This window comes from Vombatus ursinus, unplaced genomic scaffold (assembly GCF_900497805.2).
Source record: "Vombatus ursinus unplaced genomic scaffold, bare-nosed wombat genome assembly UNPS02014779.1, whole genome shotgun sequence".
Lineage (NCBI taxonomy): Eukaryota > Metazoa > Chordata > Mammalia > Diprotodontia > Vombatidae > Vombatus > Vombatus ursinus.
Window position 1 is genome coordinate 38406640 of NW_020954557.1, and position 22439 is coordinate 38429078.

The following is a 22439-nucleotide window of genomic DNA, read 5'->3' on the forward strand; positions in this document are numbered from 1 at the left end:
CCTCCTGTTAGCACCTCAGCATGCATTCTCTCACTTTCAGGGTGCCTTTCTCTTTTAGCTAGGTTGGTTTGCCTGCCCTGTGTGTGGCAATTGGTTGGAAGCTGGTAAAGACGCTAGCTTCCCAAACGATGGCTGCTCATGTTGGGCTGGAAGCAGGAATGATGGACGGCCTGTGAGTAGTGCCACCTCCAAGGCTTCTTTGACAATCTTCTTGTTGGTGGCAGCTAGTCAGCAGCTGTTGCTGGTTGTGATGAGGAAAGTGGACCCCATCACCACAATGATTTCTCCCTTTAATTTTGTCTGTGGGGGTTGGGCTTGAAGTAGTTCTGGTGGTTTGAGGGGCATACTATTCCCAAGGTTCTTGAGTTCAGGATCCTGGGTGCCACGTCCATCAGAGTCTGAAGGAAGATGGTGATCAAGGTGGTGATGGTTCAACTTGCCTTACACATACTGCCTCTGCTCTCTCCCTTGGGGTGTGCTGTCACTCAACTTTTTGATTTCCTTGTTATGATAATTGATTTACATTAAACTTGTACATGAAATGGGATAATCATTGTCAATGTTATTACATCCCTCTATTCCTCTCCTACCCACCCCCACCTTTTTTTGCATCAATAACTTGTTTAAACAGTAACTTATTTAAACAAGATAGGCTAGAGTTTTTTCATTGAATACTATATCTTTTTCACATTTTTGTGCTTTCCCAATTCTCCTTAATTCTTGTGTCTTCTCTGTTGCTTCTCTCCAAGTTATCATATATTTATTTATATAGTTTATTTGTACATAATTGCTTACATGTTGTCTCCCCTTTCAGCTCCTTGACAGCAGAAACCTGTTACCTTTCTCTCCAATTTAGCAAAATGCCTAACACATAAGAGATGTTTAATAAACACTTACTGAGTGACTGAACGTCCTTGCTCTCAGGTAGCTCACAGTCTAACTGATAAAACAACACTTAGAGGAGAATTCAGCTATAGAACAAATGGAAAAGCCTTGAGACCCTAAAGGTGCAATGGCAAGGTCAATGGCAAAATGCAGGTAGATAGTACATTCCTTGGCAGATGAGATGGCTATGCATGTGGGTGTGGGGCAGGGTGGACTGATATAGTGGCAGGGCAAATAGTAAGGTGCTGGAGGGTGTAATAGCAGAGCATAAGGCAAGGCTTTGTGAACCTTAAGGTGTAATGACAGGTGTTCCACCATTTTTACCCTGCTCAGGAAGAACTGTAGTTGGTGATTAGTTGTTCATCACATTACTCTGAGTAGCCAATCTCATTCTGGCAAAAGAGGAGGGAAACTGGAGAGGTTTGGGGGTAGTGTGCAAGGGGGCTGAAATACAGCAGGACTCTGGGTTCCCTCCTGTAGGAGTGTGAATAGGGGGTCATCACTGACTCAGAAGGGAGAAAAAAAAAAAGGAGCAATGGCAAGAAAGATGGGGGAGGAAGGGTTCCTCCTGGCTATTATTCTAGCTAGGTATACAAGATCTGATCTGGAACTGGGCAGATGGGCAAGCACAGGGGCCAGGGCAAAAAGGGAAGTACTTCACCCATTCTTTTAGGAGACGTTGGAGAAAAAACAGGAAGAAACAAATTGCCTCATCTTCATACTGGTTTGTAACACTGCAATCTATCACACAGATGTTGACATGCTAGGCTACCCGTTGGGGTGCCTTAGTTAGAGAAGGTACTATAAGAACAAAAGCCAGGACATTTGCTCATATTTACTAAGAACCACTAAGTGTGCACTGCTTTTCATCCCCAAACACCTCCCCCACCCCCACCATTGCCAAGTAGAACAGGGACAAGGACTGGACCTTTAATGACAATTTCCATATGAAGTAGAAATTCCTCTACTCACACAGGTCACCTCCTTCTCTGCAACATATATTCTAAAGTTGCCCTAAGAGGTTGAGTGATTTGCCCAGGGTAACACACTCAATATGTGGCAGAGGTAGGATTTAAATCCAGGTCTTCAGGGGCAGGTAGGTGGCGAAGTAGATAGAGAACCCGCCCTGAAGTCAGGAGGACCTGAGTTCAAATCCGGCCTCAGACCAAACACTTGACACTTAGTAGCTGTGTGACCCTGGGCAAATCACTTAACCCCAATTGCCTAAAAAAAAGAAAAAAAATCAAATAAAAAATAAATAAATAAATCCAGGTCTTCCTAGCTTTGAGGCCAGCTCTTTATCCACTATGCCACAGTCACTCTTCTAACATATTTTAAAACAATTCCTTTAAGAGCTTTAAAAAAAAAAGTGGCCCTTTCTAAGACAGCAACCCTTTTATACAACCAATTCTATTCAAATTTCTTTGCTACATTGCTCTGTAATCCTGAGCAAGTAATCTCTAAAAACTCTGAACCTCAGTTTTCTCATCTATGAAATGAACAGTTCAGAAGTTCTTAACCGGAGAGCCATGGACACAAAGGGATAGATTTCAGAGGATAAGAATAGCTAGTATTTAAAAAGTGATGTAAGGTTTGCAAAGTACTTTATGTACCTTATCTTACTGGATCCTCACAACAACCTTAGGATCTAGGTACTATTTTTATCTCCATTTTACAGATGGGGAAATTGAGGCAGACAGAAGTTAAGTAACTTGCTCAGGGTCAACAGAGCTAATAACTGTCTGAGGCTAGATTTGAATTCAGGTCTGCCTAACTCCAGGCCCAGCATTCTATCCACTGTGTCATCTAAGCTGCCCCAAAGGATCCATTAACTTCGATAGGAAAAAAATTATATGTTTTTTTCCATTAAACTCTAATTGAAATTTAGCATCTTCTTCAATTATGAATGTAGGTAAGAAATGATATTAGTATCAGCAGTATCTGTGATTTAGTCACCAACAGAAATAACAAATATTTTCATTTCACATAACAGATGTTGCAGATATCTCAAAATATTATTTGCCCTTGTCACTACTTTGAAGTCTATTTCAATATAATTGATTTCCTTTGTAACTTTACATAGTTTACTTTATGCCTTTAAAAATATCATGGGAGGTTTCACCGTCCTGAAAAGGGACCAGGACACAAAAAGAGTTCCGAGAACCTGCACTAGATGGTCTCTGACATCCCTCCTTGAATAAATGTTCTATAAATTCTACGGTTTAAATAGAGATTCTAGGAAGGGCATAGACACAAAGTTTCTCTCTAAGCTACAACAAAGGATACATTGTTCATTAATCCAACTATGAAGAAAGAATGGAGCAAAACAACTGTTATTTCAAAGAATACAACATAAGCACCCTCTATCTTCCCACCTTTGCTCAGCTGTTTCCTATGCCTGCAATACCCTCCCCTCTACAACGCCCTACATCTTTTGCTAAGTATGTTCCCACTCACATCTTTTAAAGGCCAACTGAAATGTTATTGCCCTCCAGTAAACTTGACCTAATTTCCCCCACCCTGGCTGATCTGCCTCTTATCCAGATTCAAGGACCACCACATAGTATACTCAGGAGTACACAAATATTGTTTTCTATTAAAATTATTTGTGTATTGCCATATGCCCACATAAATGGTAAGCTCCATGAAGGCAACTGCTAGTTCATCTAAACTTTGCATCTCACCCAATGTCTAGCAGAGTTCTGTACACACAGCAGGTGCTTTAAAATGCTTACTTAATGACTACACATGTATAACCTATATCAAATTACTTACCTTTTCAATGAAGGGGTGGGGAGGAAGGGAGAGAATCTGGAACTCAAAAAAATTTTTTTTTAAGTGTTAAAAATTGTTTTTACATGTAACTGGGGGCAAATACAATATGAAATAATTTTTTAAAATGCTTGCTTAGTTGAATGATGAAAACTATTTGAGACACAGCCAACAGTGAACTGAGAAATCTTTGTGGCAAGGCGGCTCACCTTCCTCATCACCACCAGCAACAACTGTTAACCAACTGCCATGAACAGGCAGATAGATACAGGAGCCCTGGCAGTGGCCATACTACCCATCATTCCAGAAGAAGAAAAACTCTGGCTAAAAAAAAAAAAAAACAATTTAGCATAAGAGAAGGGGAAAGGAGCAGTGGAAAATAAGGCTGAAAAGGTAGGCTGGATTCAAGCATGTATTGAGAGCTTACTATGTACCAGGCATTGTGTTAAGCATAGAGTATACAAAGAAAGCAAAAATACAATCCCTGCCTTCAAGGAACTCACATTCTACCAGTGTGGAAGTATATAGAAACAAAATATACATACAAGAGTAATGTAATGTAAATGAGAGAGAATCTCAGACAGAAAGCACTAGAGTAGTGGCAACGGAATTGAAGAGAAATACGAGAAACAACCCAAAGGAAAAATCAGAAGAGACTTAGTGACTGGATAAAGGGGTAAAAGGATGATATATAAAAGATGATACTAAGTGATCTAAGAGTTAAAGGGGACACAAAAGGCAACTGAGTTCAACCCCTTCCTGACCACAAGGCATCTTTTGAATATTGCTGACAAGTAGTCATCTAGCCTCTGCTTGAAACCATCCAGTAAGAGGAGGTCCTACTACCGGTAATCCAAGGCAGTCAATTCCACTTTTGTTAAAAGCCACCAATTTTTAAAAAGTGATTACCTACTCAATCGTTTCACCTCTCTCAGAAGGCAGAGGAAGCACCAAGCTGAGTTGCAAACAACTTAAATTCTAAGAAATAAGAACAACTGGTCAATGAAATAAGTGGGAATGATTAGAACCTTAGGAGAAAGTGACCTTGCCGTCTTTGAGGGTGAGCATGTTCCATTTCTTAGGAATTCAAGAAATAAGTCTAATTCCATGGCCTAAGATTATAAAAAGACAGCTAAAAAGGGCTGGTGATTAGAAGGTGCTATAAGACAAACTGCTGATTGTTATAATCATAAATTATCTTAATAAAGAGAACAACAAAAGACACTGAAATAAATCAGTTCAGTTGGATCTAAACTGAGCTGGTTAGCAAGTCTGAGAATCAGTATGGAAACTAAGTCAACATGCAGTTAATGTGCCAGGCACTATGCTAAGTACTGGATACAAAGAAAGACAACAAATAATCTCTGCTCTCAAACAATTCACAATCTAAGGGGAGACAACATGCAAACAATTATGTACCAACAAGATATACAAAGGTTAAAATAGAAATATATGAGAGAGAAGATACCAAGATAAGGCTGACCAGGAAACACTTCTTGCAAAAGCTGAAACTTTAGCTGAAATGTGAAAAGAGCCAGGGAAGACAGGAGGCAGAGACGAAGAGGGAGGAAATTCCAGGGATAAGGGACAACCAGTGAAAATGTCCAGAGCTGAGATGCAAGCGTCTTATGCAAAGAAGAGCCCAGAGGCCAGTGTCAGTAGATCAAAGAGCATACTAGGGAGAGTAAGATGTAAGAAAACTACAAAGGTAAGAAGGGCTGGGTTATGGAAGGTTTTAAAAGCCAGAGAATTTTATATTTCATCCTGGGAGAAACAGGGAGCTAACAAAAACAACAGGACTTGGCAACTGATTTTACAAGGGGTAAAAGAGTGAGGTGTTGAGGATGACATACAGGCTGGGAGCTAGGATGATTAGGAAGACAGTGGTGTCTTCCACCATAATTGGGAAAAGAAAAAGGCTTAGGGGGAAAGATGAATTTTAATTTTAGACATGTTGAGTTTAATATATCTATGAAACTTCCAGTTCAAGATATCCAATAGACAGTCAAGACTAGAGGTGAAGTGAGATGTTAGGGCTAGACAAACAGATTTGAGAATAATCTAATAAAGATGATAAATGAAACCATGGGAAATGATAAGATCACCAAGCAAAAAAGAAGAGGGCCCAGAGTCCTGAGGGATATCCATATTATCAGACATGATGTGGATGAAGATCCAGACAGGGAGACTAAGAAGGAGTAGGCAGACAGGTAAGAGAAGAACCAAAAGAGAGCAGTTTCATGAAAACCTAAAATGAAAAGAGTTTTCAAGGAGAAGAAAGTGAATGACAGTGTCAAAGGCTGCAGAAAGACATAGAAGGATGAGGACTGAATATGGCAACTGGTAACTTTGAAGATAATTGCTTTAGTTGAACGATAAGGTCAGGAGACTGGGGTCATCTCCAGTTGTCCTGATCTGTATCTGGCAACTGGACCCAAACGGCTCTGGAGGAGAAAGTAAGGCTGGTGACTTTGCACAGCCCTCCCTTACTTACATCCAATTCACTTGCATGTCATGTCATCACCTTCTCGATGTCACAGTCCACTTAGAGAACAAAGGACAGGACAAACAACAAGGTCAGAAGCAAAGACTAACAAAGGTACTAAAAGATGCCTGTGCCCACAGGAGTGTTTTCAGGGCTATCTGACTGACTAATACTTACCACTATAGTATGATGCCTGCTCAAACATAACTTACCTAAATTTCTTTTGAGAAGTAGTATGGGATACAGGGATGGGGAACCTGTGGCCTCGAAGCCACATGTGCCCCTCTAGGTCCTCAAGTGTGGCCCTTTGACTGAATCCAAACTTCACAGAACAAATCTTTTTATGAAGGGGACATGTTCTGTGAAGTTTGGATCCAGTCAAAAGGCCGCACTTGAGGACCTAAAGGGCCACATGTGACTTCAAGGATACAGGTCCCCACCCCTGCATAAAGTGCTAGACTTGGAGCCAGGTACACCTAAGTTCAAATCAAACCTCTAACACCGAGCAGCTGTGTGAACCTACTCAATAAATTTCAGTGGCTCCCTATTAGTTCTAGGAGCAAATATAAATTCCTGTTTGTCATTTAAAGAACATCACAACCTGGCCCAACTTACCTTCTGTGCCTTATACTTTACTCCCCTTCACATATTCTACAGCGTAATTAAACTAGTCTCCTCATTGCTACTCATAGAGAAGCACTCCATTTCCCATCTCTCTGACTTCCTACTGGTTATCCCCATTCCTGGGATGCACTCCCTCATCTCTTCTTCTTCTATTCCCTAATTTCCTTTCAGATTTTTTTCATGTGTCCCCTCTGAAATCTTTCCCAATCTCCCCCACCCCCTAGCTGTTAGTGTCCTCTCCACCAAGATCACTTTAAATATACCTATGTACAAGTTGTATCCTCCAATTAAATGGAGGTTCCTTGAGGGCAAGTAACTGCTTCCCTGGCCTAGCACATTATCCAGCATTAAGTAAACACTAAGCGTTTGTTGATTAAGTGACCTATCTCTCTTTGACTCAATTTCTTCATCTATAAATTAAGGATAATACTTATAAAACCCAGTTCAAAATATTGTTGTGAAGCTCAAATAAAATAACATATGTAAAAAACTTTGTAGACCTTAAAGCATTATATAAATGTCAGCTACAAATATTATCTCCTTAGGCGTGTCCTTTAGGATCACCCATTAGAACCCAACTCTGGTTTGCTCCATGTTCAAACCTGATCTGGAAACCTGGGCTTCTTACCTTGGACCTGCAAGAGTTGCATTACCTATAAAACAAGAGGGTTAGAAGAAGCACTGTGGTATAGTAGAGAAAGAACTTGACTCAAAGTCAGGAGATATGCGTTCCAGCCTCTTGACAAATCTTGGCTATGGTTCCTGAGCACTTCTCAATACCCTAGGCAATTCTCTCAATTGCAGAGAAAGTAGGAGTGTGCAAGACAAAAGAAGTTCCTCCTCAGGCACTCCCCACATCAATGAATTTAATGGTCCAGGCAAAAATAAAAACTAAATAAGTGGGTTAGTTTGATAATCTCTAAGGTTCCTTCAAGTTCTAAAATTCTGTTAATTCAAACCACTTCTAACTTTGTGGAATTTGTTTTGCATTATGTTGTTTTTCTTCCCTGCCACCTGCCCCCCCACACACAACAAAAGATTAATTTTTGCTCATTGAAAAAAAACTAATTTTAAGAGTATTATGGTGATAACTAATAAAGTAACAGAGAGTACTCTCTACATTTTTTAATTTTATTAATATGCTTGTTTTTTCATTTTGATCCAGACTAATCCCTTTTAAGAGCTGCATCTGTGCCACACATCCCTATGATGCCACTACCTAGATGTACATGTGGACTATGATTAATGTCATTAACTGGTTCGAGGAAAATACAATCTTATGGGAAAAGGTGCTAATATGAAAATGACCTCAGAATCTTAGTGGGCAATAAGCTCAAAATAAATGAATCAACAATTTGACAAGGCAACCATAAAGCTAATGCAATTAGAGGTTACATTAACAGAAATGTTGTGTCCAGAACAAGAGAAGTGATAAATTCTCACACTCTGTCCTGATCAGACCATATCTGCAGTATTGTGTTCACTTCTGGGTGACACATTTCTGAAAAGACATTGAAGAACTGGAGTTTTACTAGAGAGTGAGAGCAACTGATTGACAAAAATGAGTTTATTTAACATGAAGAAGATAAAAACTTTTATTGTCTCCACACACCTGAAATGCTACCACATTGAAAAGAGTTTAGACTTGTGGTGCACTGCCACAAAAGGCAGAACTAGAACAAATGTGTGCAACTAATAAGAGACAGATTTTGGTTCAGTAAGGAAAAGCTTCATACCAATGAGAACTGCCTGAAGAGAGGAAGAGCTGCCTCCTGGAGTAGCAAGTTCTCTTTTCCTGGAGCTCTTCAGACAAAGCTTAGAAATCTACTTGTTAGGTCTGTCATAGAAAAGACTCCTATTTACACGGGGTTAGTCAAGATTGGGCGCAGCAGACAGAGCACCAGGCCTGGAGTCAGAAACACTCATCTTAAGATTTCAAATCTGGCCTCAGACACTAACTAGCTGTGTGACCCTGGGCAAGTCACTTAACTCTGCCTCAGTTTCTTCCTCTGTAAAATGAGCTGGAGAAGGACATGGCAAATCACTCCAGTACCTTGCCAAGAAAATCCAAAATGGGGTCACAAAGACTCAGACATGACAGAAAAAATTGAACAACAATTTGATCTAGAAGTAGTAGGGGGTACTAATTGTCCAACATACTACTTTTCCTTGACAATTTGGGTAACACAACAGAAAGAGAAGTTTTCAACAATACACTACAAGCTAAAGTTAGGAAACTACGTAGAGCATCATGCATTATTGAGGGGGTGAATAACAGAGAGCTTTTAATGCCAGGAAAAACAAGGACAGACTTATTTGGCAGTCAAGGAATACTTAGAGTACAAAACGAAAATACGTAAAATCATGTTTTAGGACAATGTGATTGAATCACATATCTAAGAAACAGCACCCGTCCTCAGTAAGGTCTAATGGCTCAAGAAATTTTTACTACCAAAAGGTTCTTATTTCTTTAGCCTTGGCTATCTGCTCTCCTGGGCTCTTATGAAAGCCTCTATGCTGAGGACACAAAGAAAGGGCAGCAAGTAGTGCATATTTCAGATACCTTATTAAAATATAGTTTGATAAAGCCTGTTTTAGGAAGACCAACCTCAAAAATAGACCAGAGAAGGAGACTCTACATACAAGATTACCCAAGAGGGACTAATAACATGAAATGAAAGGCTCTAGGTGAAACTATTGTAAATTAGAAGCAATCAGGGAATATTAGGGTCTTTAGAGATCATCTAACCCAACCTCTTCATTTTACAGATGAAGAAACTGTGGGAGAGAAAGTTTACGTGGATTTCCCAAAGTCACAAGTAGTAAAGGTATAATTTAAACTCAGGTTCTCAACTACAAATCCAAGGTCTTTTGGATAAACCTTGCATCCACAAAGGATATGAGAGAAATTTCTGAAGAGAAATGAACAGCACTTAATGCCTAATTGGAATGGGAGAGGAAAAGGAAATGAGAAATTAAAGGATAGCATCAAAGCACAGGGACCATGAGATTGGTGACTGAACTGACAGAAATAGAGAAGCAGAGAAGAAACTAGATTTGCAGAGAAGTTGGTTTTAGGGAAGGGAAAAGACCTCAAGTTAAGTTTTAATTATAAAATTATATGATTTAGAACTGGAAAGAAATTAAGAAATTCTCCCGTTCTTTCTTTGTTCTACATTCCCCCAAACTACTCCTCCCTCACATTGTTCTTTTTTTTTTTTTTGTGGTAGTGAGGCAATTGGGGTTAAGTGACTTGCCCAGGGTCACACAGCTAGTGAGTGTTATGTGTCTGAGACTGGATTTGAACTCAGGTCCTCCTGACTCCAGGGCCGGTGCTCTATCCACTGCGCCACCTAGCTGCCCCCACATTGTTCTTTTCCACCAAGACAATTAGCTTACTCACAAAAGGAATTTTTAAACTAACTTACCTTCTGAATTTATGTTTTGTCTTATTTCTTAGACTATAAAGTTCAAACTGGCAAGAAGGATCATGTAATATTTTGCATGTATGCAACACACACACACACACACACACACACACACACGGTTCAAAACAATAATGTAAACTAACTATGGAATTTGATGGTGATTCCACTTACAGAAATTTCCTCATCTGTAAATTATGCCTACATGATGAAATATAACAAGAATAAATATGAAATCCTACACTTGGAAAAAAAATAAACTGCATGAATACATGATTTGAGGAAAAATAGATGACAGTTTCTGTTAAAAAAGACATGGGATTTTTCAGGCTGACTATAAGTTCAATCAGCCAACAAAAGATATACTGAATTAGCCAAAAAACCTAACTCAATCCTGGGCTATATTAGTGAGTATGTATTAGCCAGGGCATTAACTTTTCAATTCTACTCTACTTTAACCTTTTCAGGCCACACCTGGAACACTATGCAAGTTCTAGGCACCATATTTTAGCAATAACATCAGCAAGCTGAGTTTTGTCCAACAGAGAGAAACCAAAATGGTAAGAAGGACTGGGACCAAGTTAAACTTGTAAAGCAGCATGATACAGTAGAAAGAGCTCTGGCTTTAGAGTCAGAGAACCCAGTTGTTTAAATTCTATCGCTGACCCTTACTAATATGACCTTAGCTAAGAACTAACATCCCTGGACCTCACTTTCCTCATCTATAAAATGGCCTCTAAAACCTCTTCCAGCTCTAAAGCAATGATACTATGAATTAAGAATATTTACCACAGAGAAGACATTTAAGAGAGAACATGATTGGCTATCTTCAAATTATCTGAAGGACTGTTAGTTTAACAAGAGACTAGACTTGCTTTGCTTGGTTCCAAAGGACAGAACTAAGAGCAAGATCCACAACTAAGATCTACAACTTAGAAAGAGTTAGCACTCAGATATAATGGAAATATTTAACAATTAAAGAGATTCAAAAGCAAAATAATCTATTCCAAAAGTAGTGAGCTCTCCATCTAAGCAATCAAACAGAAGCAGGATAATCTGTGTAATGGAATTGTTTAAGGCATGAGATGGACCAGATAATCACTGATGTTCTTTGCATCTCTTGGATTCTATGGTTCTGAAGAAGAGAAGGGAAGTAACTGCCTAAAAAGTGGGCAAATTTTCTACATGAAGCATTAAACTACAAACCTCATGAGAACAGAGACAGTATCTAAATTAAACTTTGTATCACATCTAGCATCCTACACAGGGTTCTACACATAGTAGGCATTTAATAAACGCTGTTAAATTAAACTAAACTATATAGTAAAGGGAGGCTTCAAGTTAAGATTTGAAATTTAAAGTATCATAGTTCAGTACATCTTCCAAAAGAAACCCCCATAAAGCCCATCTGTTCCAAGATATTTAAGTATTGATTATTTCAAAGAAAGTGTGTTTTTACAGAAGGAAATTTTTTTAGGTAATGCTCTCACTCTTATAGGCTAAAATTATATATTGTGATGTCTGAAAATTTTCAGCTTTCTAGAAAATAAGGGTTAAAGTATAAGTAGAATTCAATAGCCCTCACTAATGAATTGTTGATCAAGCAGTGAATTAGTACAACCATTCTGGAAAGCAATTTGGAATTGGACAAATAAAGTGATTAAAATGTCTATAACCCTCGACTTAGAGAATCCATTGATATGCATAAACCCCAAGAAGGACTTGACAAAAAGAAAGGCTCAATATATATCTAAATATTTATAGCACCATTTTTGTAGTAGTAAATGACTGTCAACAAAGTAGACAGATGCCTTATAGACTGAAGAATGGCTAAACAAATTGTGGCACATGAATCTAATGGAACATTACTGTGCTATAAGAAACAATAAACACAATGAACACAAACAATTACGGAAAGATTTACATGAACTGATGCAAACTAAAGTAATCAGAACCAAGTAAACAATATAAAAAATGACCACCCACAACAATGCAAATGGAAAGAATAACTACCAAAAAACAATTGACAATGAAGGTTGCAAAAAAAGAACCAGTCCCTTTGCCAAAGAACAGGAGGTACTTTTAGACACGGTAAAGAATCAGAGAAGGACTAGAAGGAGTCTGACAATCCAGAAACTCTGCCCAACATTTCAACCAAGTACAAATTTATGGGACCTGAGGAGAGGTAATTGGATCACTATCACTGATCACTACTGTAAAAGACAAGCAAACTGGAATTGTTCAATAAGCTTGCAAATATAGATGATGAGGGCTAAAAGGGACTTCAGTGGAGGCAGCTAGGTGCACAGTGGATAGAGCACCAGCCCTGAAGTCAGGAGGAACAGAGTTCAAATCCGGCCTCAGACCAAACACTTGACACTTACTAGCTGTGTGACCCTGGGAAAGTCACTTAACCCCAATTGCCTAAAATTAAAAAATAAAAATAAAAAAAATAAAAGGAACTTCAGAGACTGAGTCCAACTGCTTCATTTTACAGATGAGCAAACTGAGGACAAGAGAAGTAAAGTTACTTGCTTTGAATCATACAGATAGACAGATTGGCAAAATTAGAACCTGACCTCCAGACTCTGAATCCAACAATCTATCCACCACACAATGCTGCCTTTTCCAAACTGTTCAGTGATTCTGATGATATGCTATGTGAGCAAAATACAAAAAACAAAAAAAGATGAGAATTCACAGAAGAAGCCATCATTGCTAGTCTAAGATAAATTTAACCATAGCTAGTAACCAGATAAAGCAGTAAGAACACAAAGGTTTAACTTGATTATTCATGCCAACAGAAGGGAGAAAAGTTTCAGTTAACACAAAACAATGAATAAACCTAAAGATAATTTGGTTTTGGCATTAAAACACAATCACACTCAAACATACATACACAAGCTCACTTTGTCTTGTTCCATCATCAGTCCTGATCCCCTTCTGGCTTGGCTCTACTAATTAATAGCCTAGGACCCAGTAGGGCAGTGGATGGTGGCCTTGATTCATCACAAATAATCTACAAAAATAGCTCACATGGAACAACAATAGTAACTCACATTTACATAGCTCATATTTCTAAAGCATTTTAAAATTTACAATGCCCCTGAGACAGGTAGTGAACCTATTACCTCTATTTTACCGATGAAGAAATTGAGATTGAGAGGTTAAATGACCGGCCTATGGTCACAAATCTGGTAAATGTCAGGAGGCAGAATTTGAGCCAGTAGCAGAAAAGCAATTCATACCCAGGTTTCTTTAGACCAAAGTCCAGAATACTTTTTACTATACAATATTTAACCCCAAGCCACACACCTGATTTGGGCTCAACATCTAGTGTCCCCAGTCACAGAGAATGATTAGAAAAGTTGATTAAATGTGAATCATCACCAACTGAGTCAAACCTCACAAAACTTTTATATAATTGGTTTTTGCCACTAGCTAACTAATACAAATTATCAGGTACCAAAAAGACACTCCCTAGGGCTCACAGGGAAGGAAATGAAGTAAAAAAAGTTATGGAAATCTGAATGAAGGAAAATCTATGACAAGTTAACCAGGTCACCACAGATTTAATAGTCTTTAACCAGGGGTCATATCTACACTTTGAAACTTGAATCCATTATCCCCACTGGGTATACACATTTCCTAATAAAAAACCAGGGTCCCCTATTTATGTGTGCATCCCTTTCCCAATTCTAGGTCAAGGTTCCTCCAACAAAGTCCAATCATAATGACATAACCTGTGCCCCTATTTAACATAGTTTTTGTTAGTATGAAATGAGACAACCTATGTGAAAATACTCTGAAAAGCATAAGACTACAAACATTAGGTACTCCATTATGCCTCTGAAAGACCTGAATATAGCCACCCTAGTTGATCCCCTGTATCAGGGGTCCCCATTGCAGCCCTGACTCCATTCCTTGAGAAAACTCAAAGAAACCAAAATTTTCCTACATCCATTCTTCATAGACTCCCAGGTTCTATCTTCCACCAAACCATCCGACAGATTTCAAAGTCCCCTGTAGCCATCTCCTCCAATAGAAACTAAGAGCCCCAGATCACTGCTTCTGCTTCTGTTCTCTTCAATTCAAAATTCATCCCCAATAAAAGGCAGAGAACAGGTCATGGTTAGAATACAATATTTTTCTCCACTAGCCCCATTATTCACCATCAGAGGACTAAGTAGTCTAAGTACATCCCCTTCCCAGGCCATTACCTACCAGATCAAGGTCTGTTACTCTAAGAAAAAAAAAAAAGGGAAAAAAAAAGAAAAAGCAGGGTCTCTCTTACCACAATGGTTCCATGATAGGCAGACAAATATCCTTTGGACACTTCTCATGGTAAACTCCAGGAACCCCAACTATAGGAAATCAGTATAACCTAGTTCACCCACAGCCCTAAGTGCCCCCAAATCCTCCAGGGCCCAGATCCCCCACAGACTCTGGATAGTAATTCCTCCACAACGACTCCCCAGCTCCAACACAGGGGAAGGAGGGAAATAGGAAGGAAATAAGCATTTATTAACTTCCTACCATGTGCCAAGCGCTTTACAAATGTCATCTCATTTGATCTTCACAACCCTGTGAGAGAGGTACTATTACTTTCTCCATTATACAGTTGAGGAAACTAAGGCAAGCACAAGTCAAATAACTTGATCAGAATCTTGCTTCAAAGTCTTATGATGGATTTGAACTCAGATCTTCCTGCCTCCAAGGTCCACTGCACTACCTGGCTGGCCCCGAGTCCACAACCACCCCAGCCCCGAACAAGCCCAAGGTGGCCCCAGGTCTCAGACCCCAGCCGGACACAGCCAGAGGTCCAGCCCAGCATGTCCCCCCGCCCCAACCAAGCCCAAGATGGTCCGGTTAGCCATCCTCGACCCCAAAGCCGAGGCCAGGCTGGGCAGCCCGGGGTCCACCTGCCCGCACCCCAGGATGTGGCTGCCCCCGGCCAGCTGGCCCGGGGCCCCCGGGTCTGCCTGTCACCGCGCGGGCTTGTCTCTCTTCGCGGCCCTTACTTCCATCTCCCGGGCTCCTGACCCCGGCCCCGCCGCCGCTACCTACCGTTTCTTGGGGATGCTGCTGGACTCGGGAGCCGCAGGCGGAGCCGCTGTCGGGGCTGCTGCCGCCGCCGCCGCCGCCGCCGGGGCCCGGCCTCTGCACTCGCTGAGAACGAGCGCCGCCGGGGCCCGGCCCCGCAGATGGCCCGAGAGAACCCGAAGCCTCCGGCTGGCGCAGTCCCGCTCCCGCTCCCGCTCCGGGAACGAGCTCGTGCTGGAGCCCGCCCTGCCAGCCGCCGCGGCTGCCGCTGCCTCCGCCATGGCTTCCGCCTTGTGCAGCCCGAGGCTGCTGGGCGCAGGTGAAAGGTCATTCGCTGTGGCGCATCCCAGCAGCCACCGCGGCGTCAGGGGCAGCGGGCGCCCCGCCCGCCTCGCGCCCCCGAGGCAGGTGAGTCGCGCGCACGCGCGGGGGCGGGTGGGGGCTGGCGGCTGGCGATGCCGGCCCACGTGCCGCCGCCCGAGGTGGTAACAGGTGAACCGGCGGCTCCAGCATTTGCGCAGCACGACCCTGGCTCTCCCAAATCTCAGGGAAACTTTCCAGTCGTGGCACATCTCTTTAGCGTTGACCAGTAAAGTCTTTTTTCCCCCGATGAGGGCAAGAATTCTTTTCTTTGAAATGAGGATGTTTTCGGCCGTCTCCTATCTCCCAGCCTTTGCCTTGGCTGTTCCCCAGGCCCAAAATTCGTCCCCTCCACATTGCAGGCTCTGGCTTGGTTTCCTTTGAGACCCAGCTCAGATGCCGCCTTGTGCAGGCCTTCCCTGATCTTCCCAGCTGCTAGCGCCGTCGCTGCTCAGATTACCTTCCGTTTGCTCTCTATGTAGTATATATGTCTGGTGATTTTCGTGTTTTGTCTCCTCCGTGAGAATGTGAGGTCCTGGAGGGAAGGGGCTGTTTTTGCCTTTCTTTGTGTGAGTGCTCAGGTCAGTGCTTGGTATACAGTAAACTTTAGCCTACTAATTTTCTACAGGAAGCTTTCCCTAACCCTTCTTGGTTCTAGTGCTCTGCTAATTATTTCCTCTTTATCCTGTATGTTGCTTGCTTTGTGTATATTTCCATGTTATGTCCCCTATTAGACTGTAAGCTCCTTAGGGGCAGGACTGGCTTTCACCTGGTTTTGTATCCCAACCCTAAGCAGGATGCCTGGCGTGTATTAAGCGCTTAATAAATGTTTATTGATTGATTAATAAATGCTTATCGACTAATTTGACAAACACCTTGAGCACAACTACATGAAGGAAAAAAAAAGCAAAGGCCACAGACCCCGGTCTTCAGATTGACTCAGAAATGAAAGCAAATGTGTATGTCTATTTGTTGTTTACTAATTAGATTCCCGTTAAATATTTATCACACATTAAGGGAGTTTACAATTTTATTCCTTGTTTTTGCATATTTAATTGGTTTTGCTAGTCGTTTTTAAATCTATAATTTCTAAATGTTTTAGATTGCATCAACACCATTCTTTAGAAAGATAGCTCTCACAGATTATTTGCAAACTTTTAGGATTCTACTTCACGCTCTAGAATACCGAGGTGATAGAATTTTACAGTTTTTTTGTAGCTATGTATTTTTTTGTCCTCCCAACTGCCCCACACTCCCTTCATCCTCCCCCATGACCACAGGCTAGCTACCTTTACCCTGCATTTTCTGAGTCTGCAAAGGACAAGAGAGCATTGAGGAAATCCACAGATTCCATATATTGAAGATGCTCTTAAATGATCTTCCAAACCATACTATGTTGATGAAGCAACACTAGCCTTTGTTCCAGAGGTTCCCAAAGTGGGCAATACCACACCCTGGACCAATTGGGGAGGGGGTGTGGGGTGTGGTAGTAGCCTCAGGTGCAATTGCTGGGCATTGAACAAAAATAAGGGGGTGGTGGAAGCATAGGAAAAGAATAGAAGATAAAATTTTGAAAAACCATGCATACGTATTTCATCTGTTGTGTAACAAGGTTAAAGTCATAGTGATGACATTATTTTCCAAATAAACATGCAAAATGCAAGTTATAACTAAACAGTGGTCAAGTTCACCAACAAGTCTTAACAAGAAAGTGTTGGCGAGCTAGTGTGTCGTGCGTTGTTGGGAATTCCAGCATGCGTGTGTGTGTGTAATGACTTTTTTACAACATGATAGTATATGGTTACGTGATGCAATATTGCATCATCAAAATTTCAATGCAGGAAGAAACCACAAATTACAATAAATTATTCAGTTTAAGATGCGTCATTTTTTTTTAAATGTCATTTTTTTTGAAATGATGCAAATAAAAAACATTAAAGTTTTAATAAAGTAGATTTCTGGGGGGGGAGGCTGAGTAATTTTTTTTAAAGGGGGCAGTAGGCCAAATAAATTTGGGAACCTCTGCATTAAACAGTAGTTGGGCTAATGCATAGGTGAGACATTTTTCATTGGAGGAGAAATGGGAAAGGCTTTAAAGATAGAATATTGAATAGATTCCTTTCAGAAAAAAACGAACAGCACTATATAGACCTACTGGAGGTCACTCCTTTGCTGCCGGAACACCCTACTATGTTTCTCTGTGTTCACTTCATATCCATCCACCTACTCCACAAAGTTATAGCTTGCCAAATAGACTAAACTCCTTCATGGTGTGGTCATCATGTAGTTCCTGACTTAAAAACAAGAAAATTAGGAATGACATGGCAGACAAAAAATTGGTATTCAGAAGTCATAGCTCCACTCAGCTTTTAGATAGCTCCTAGTTATTAAAATGTTGTTTTTAAAAAAGTTTTTTCTTAAGTCAAATTTAAATCTTCCTCCATGAAATTTCCACCCATTGTTCCTGGCTCCTCCTTGAGAAACCAAACAGAACAGGCCTTGATATATTTAAAAACAGCTGTCTTGCTCCCTCTAAGTCATCCTTTCTCCAAGCTAAACATTCCCCATTTCTTCTGCCAATCTTCATGTAGCCTCAAAGCCATTTGTATACGATTCTGGTAAATAACTTAATACTCTTAATATTTTCCCACTTATCAATGCCCTTCCTAAAATGGGGTGCCCAGAAATGAACACAACACTCCAGGGTGTGGTCTGTTTAGGTCAGAATATATTGGAAATATTACCTCCCTTATATGATCAATTCAGTTAAAGATTTTTTAAAGCAGCTCTTTCCTGTGCGCTAAACACTATGCAAGGTGCTTGGGATACAAAAATTTAACTATACTATCACAATGAATCAATAAACAAGATTTATTGAGCATTTACTATGCACCAAGCTAAACACTGTGGGATACAAATCTGGGATAAACCCTGGGGATTCAAATAGGAAAAATGAGGCAGGTTCCTGCTCTCAACCTGTAATTGAAGGAGACGGCACAAAAAGTTTACCTGTAGAGGCAGATGGCAAAGCCTTGAAATCCAAAGTGTGAACTATGTGGTTGATGGTAAGGTCCCTGGATCCTTACAGTACACAAGTAGTTCAGATAACAGCACTGGGGAAAAGTCAGGAAAGATGGTAAGGCCTGGTGGTCCTCCATCTCATCAGAAGGACTACAGCTGTGGACTCCCATCTCATCCCATCCAAACCCTAAGAGCAGTATCCAGCCCTGGTGGAGGAGTGAGGGCTCTCCTGGTGGGAGGGAAGGAGGAAAATAAAGCAAGGAAGAAACCCCCCTCCCCCCCAGTAGTTGCAGATCTTCCTGCTCTTCAGGGATTTGAGGATCTAGCCTACACGTGTACTTTGTATGTATTTATTCTTGTTTATAATGAACAGAAATGACTTATTCATCCTTTTATTCAATTCACAAACATTTATTAAGCACCTAATGTATGAACACATTGTAGTAGTCTTAAAGAGATACAAAGTTTAGATAAGAAATAGTCTCTACTGTCATGGAGCCTGTATCTAGCAGTAGAAGTATGGCACACAAATAACTATAATGTAAGATTGTGCTTTGCACTCAATAAATATTTGCTGATTGAATGAGGGAAAAAGTATGAACTGATTTTTGGAGCCCAATCTGTGTATAAATTGGATGCTACCTCAGCTCTGTAAATGCCCTTTTCCTTTCATTTTTACAGTCTATTTACTGGCACCACTTATCTCTACCCTTCCCAGTCTGGGTTATCTTTCTCAAACTTTGTATTGACTACATTCCAGTTTAGAAACCTTTAGTAACTCCTAATTGCTTCTCCTATCAAATACAAACTTCTAATTGTTCCTCTACAAATCTAAAATGCCCTCAAGCCTTTTATGTCAAGGAGCAAGGGAGGGGCAAAGTTAGAAGAGCAGATGTTGGCCCTTATAATTTTCTTGGTGTGAGGAATTCTTGGTGAGGAAATGTCCTTTACTGCAAGCAAGTAGACACCTTTTCTGCAGTTTGTAGTCCTAAAAATTGCCTGTGTCACTGAAAGCCACTATTTATCACCAGTGGTACTTAAATCCAGGTCTTCCTATCTTTGAAACTGGTTCAGTGAAATCAAAACCTGGAAATCCACTGTGCCAGACTGCCTCTCTAAACCTTATTTTCAGTTGTATCAGACTCTTTGTGACCTTTTGGGGTTTTCTTGGCAAAGATACTGGAGTAGTTTGCCATTTCCTTTTTCAGCTAGTTTTACAGATGAGGAAACTGAGGCAAACAGGGTTAAGTGACTTGTCCAGGGTCACACAGCTAGTAAGTATCTGAAGTCACATTTGAACTCAGGAAGATGAATCTTTCTGACTCCAGGCCCAGCACTTTTTACACTGTACCACCTAGCTGTCTATTTATTATTCTAAGCTTAGGGGTCTATGGGGTGTTCAGGACTGGTACCTCTGCTGTGAGACCTTGCCAAGCCCTTTTTGGGGCGGCTTATCCACCTTGGTTGTCTATCTTTCAACCAACTCTCACCTGTGACTTCAAGAAGCTATAGCATGCATAGTGGTCACATGCTACTAAAACCGTGGGAGGCGACAGGCTAAAACCAGGCTGAGGATCCCTGAGAAGCCTTATACTCATCGATGAGTTAGAGGGACATCTACCTCAAGCAGGTGAAGACTTCTCAGGGGAAATGGGCAGATGAGAACAGTTTGTTCCAACAGCCACGCAGGGGCTACAGAAGGCACTTAGAGCTTGGTCAGACACGAAGATGCCAAAGTCATTCTGGGCCACCGTCACTTGTCCTGACTTTTGTCCTGCCACTAGATTTCAGTGACTGTGGAAGAGAGAGTGAAGATGATGAACTTAAATGTAATTCACATGCAAGTGAAGAGATCATCCCTTATGTCATTGGTTCTCTTAGAAAATGAAGGATGAACAACAACAATGATTCTAATCTTAGGCAAATTACCTAACTTTTCAGCCTTAGCTTTCTCTTGTGAAAAATCAAGATTAAAAATACTTGTGCAGCCTACATGGTTGTTATGAGGATCACATGGGAAAATGTATATAAAGCAATTCTGTGAACCATCAAACACTACATAAATGTAGGCTATTATTTATAGGTTCTTCAAGGCCCAACTCCGATGCTACCCTTTCTACAAACTGTTATCTGATCCCCACAACAGGAAATGAGCTTAACTACCTGGGACCTTGTACCACAAATGGTTCTTCTCTTGATCTTACCATGTTCTAATTTACATAACAATTATTATCTAGTTATGTTTGTTTATTTGCTTTTTTGTTGTATTCCTGCCTCCCAGATAAATGATAATTTCCATGAGGGTAAGGATGATGTCTTATTTTTCTTACTTATTTCTCCAGCACCTAGTTCAAGGCCTTGCACGTAGTAGGCACATAATAAATAGTTGATGAATGAATGAATGAAGGTAAACTTACTTAATATCTCTGTAAACAGAACTTTCTTTTTTCACCTTTGAGTCTTTATTGGAATCATTCCATGTCTTTCCCCTCCTTCAAACTCTACTTTAAATTCATCTATTTAATTGAAGTGTTCTGAGCTCACTTCATCTGACCCTAGTTATTTCATGAAACCCTTAGCATTCTGAGGCACAATCATCTACAAACGTAAACAGTTTTCTACTGGGTGTTTATTTTTGTGTGTGATTCTGATGTTTGTTATTCGACTCTATGTCCTGTCTCCCTCACTTTTCCTTGACAGTTCTATTTTTTCTTCTGTTTCCTCAGTGAGTGCTGACCAAATACTGGTTGACAGTCATTGCACCCCATTATTTTTCCTAACCTTTGTATGGGTTGGACCAGGTGGCTGCTAAAGTTGCTTCCAATTCAGATTCTATGATTCTGTAAGATTTGTTGATTTCTGTTCTATGCTTTCCTCCTTCTTGGCCCCTCGCCTCTCAGAACCAAATTTCCTCTGCCAGCATTCTTTTGTCTACCTCCAGCTTGTACCTGGCCACTTTATTTCAGCTATAGGGAGAAGCTGATTATTGGAAAATGGAATTCTTTCTTCCTTGATAAATGTAATGGAATAATAGATAAGGTTGCAGCACTCAAATCTAATGAAAACAAAAAATAATATAAAAACTTCTTATTTTAAAAAATCAGAAGAATTAAACCTAAGAATTTTTAAAAATTTAAATTAAATTATATAATTTTTTTAAATTTAAATTTTAAAAATTTCTGAATAAAAAGATTTTAACAAGATAGGTTTTACATATCCTGGAGCTATTGAGGGAATTCCCAATATTGAAACTCCCTCCACTAATGCCTATCTGCATCCTACCTATAACTTATAGTTTCAAAAAGATACTTCATATGCTAAGAGATTCAGTGATTTTCCCATGATTACACAGCATATGTCTGAGAAAGGACGAGCACCGACATCTTGCTGGCTCCAAGCTCTAGCCTCCATCCATTCCACCATGCTGTACTCTTCAACTAATCAGGAGCAAAAGCTAAATGCCAAACAGGATGGCTCAGAAATTAAACTACAGGATAGGATTGTAAAGTAATAAAACTTTTTTAAACAACAACAAAGACAACCCTAATTTTGGAAGGCATTACATGTATTTCAACTATGCTGCTATTGCTCAAACTGTTTTTGGAAACTCTTTTGGAACTAACTGCCTTCCAATCCCAATAATGAGCATTAAAGATAAAGAATCTCATTGCTTGATTGTTGAATCACATTGAATTGGGGACCAAAACCCAGCATTTTTTAAACTTCTATGGACCACCTTGTTTATCAGATTTGATTCCCAATTTTTTTTCACTATTTCTATAAGTCAAGTTTATTATTGGAGGACAAAGTTATGTCATCATCAA

General features: G+C 40.3%; 1 protein-coding gene across 1 annotated transcript in view; it reads right to left on the reverse strand.

The window, feature by feature from the left end:
* The window catches only part of AGPS (alkylglycerone phosphate synthase), a 147331-nt gene extending 131801 nt beyond the window's left edge, over positions 1 to 15530 (reverse strand). The window contains exon 1 of the mRNA XM_027865917.1: positions 15259 to 15530. Coding sequence (XP_027721718.1) covers positions 15259 to 15515 — 257 coding nt within the window. The 5' untranslated portion in view covers positions 15516 to 15530. The remainder of the gene's footprint in view (positions 1 to 15258) is intronic.
* Between the last annotated feature and the right edge of the window lie 6909 nt (positions 15531 to 22439).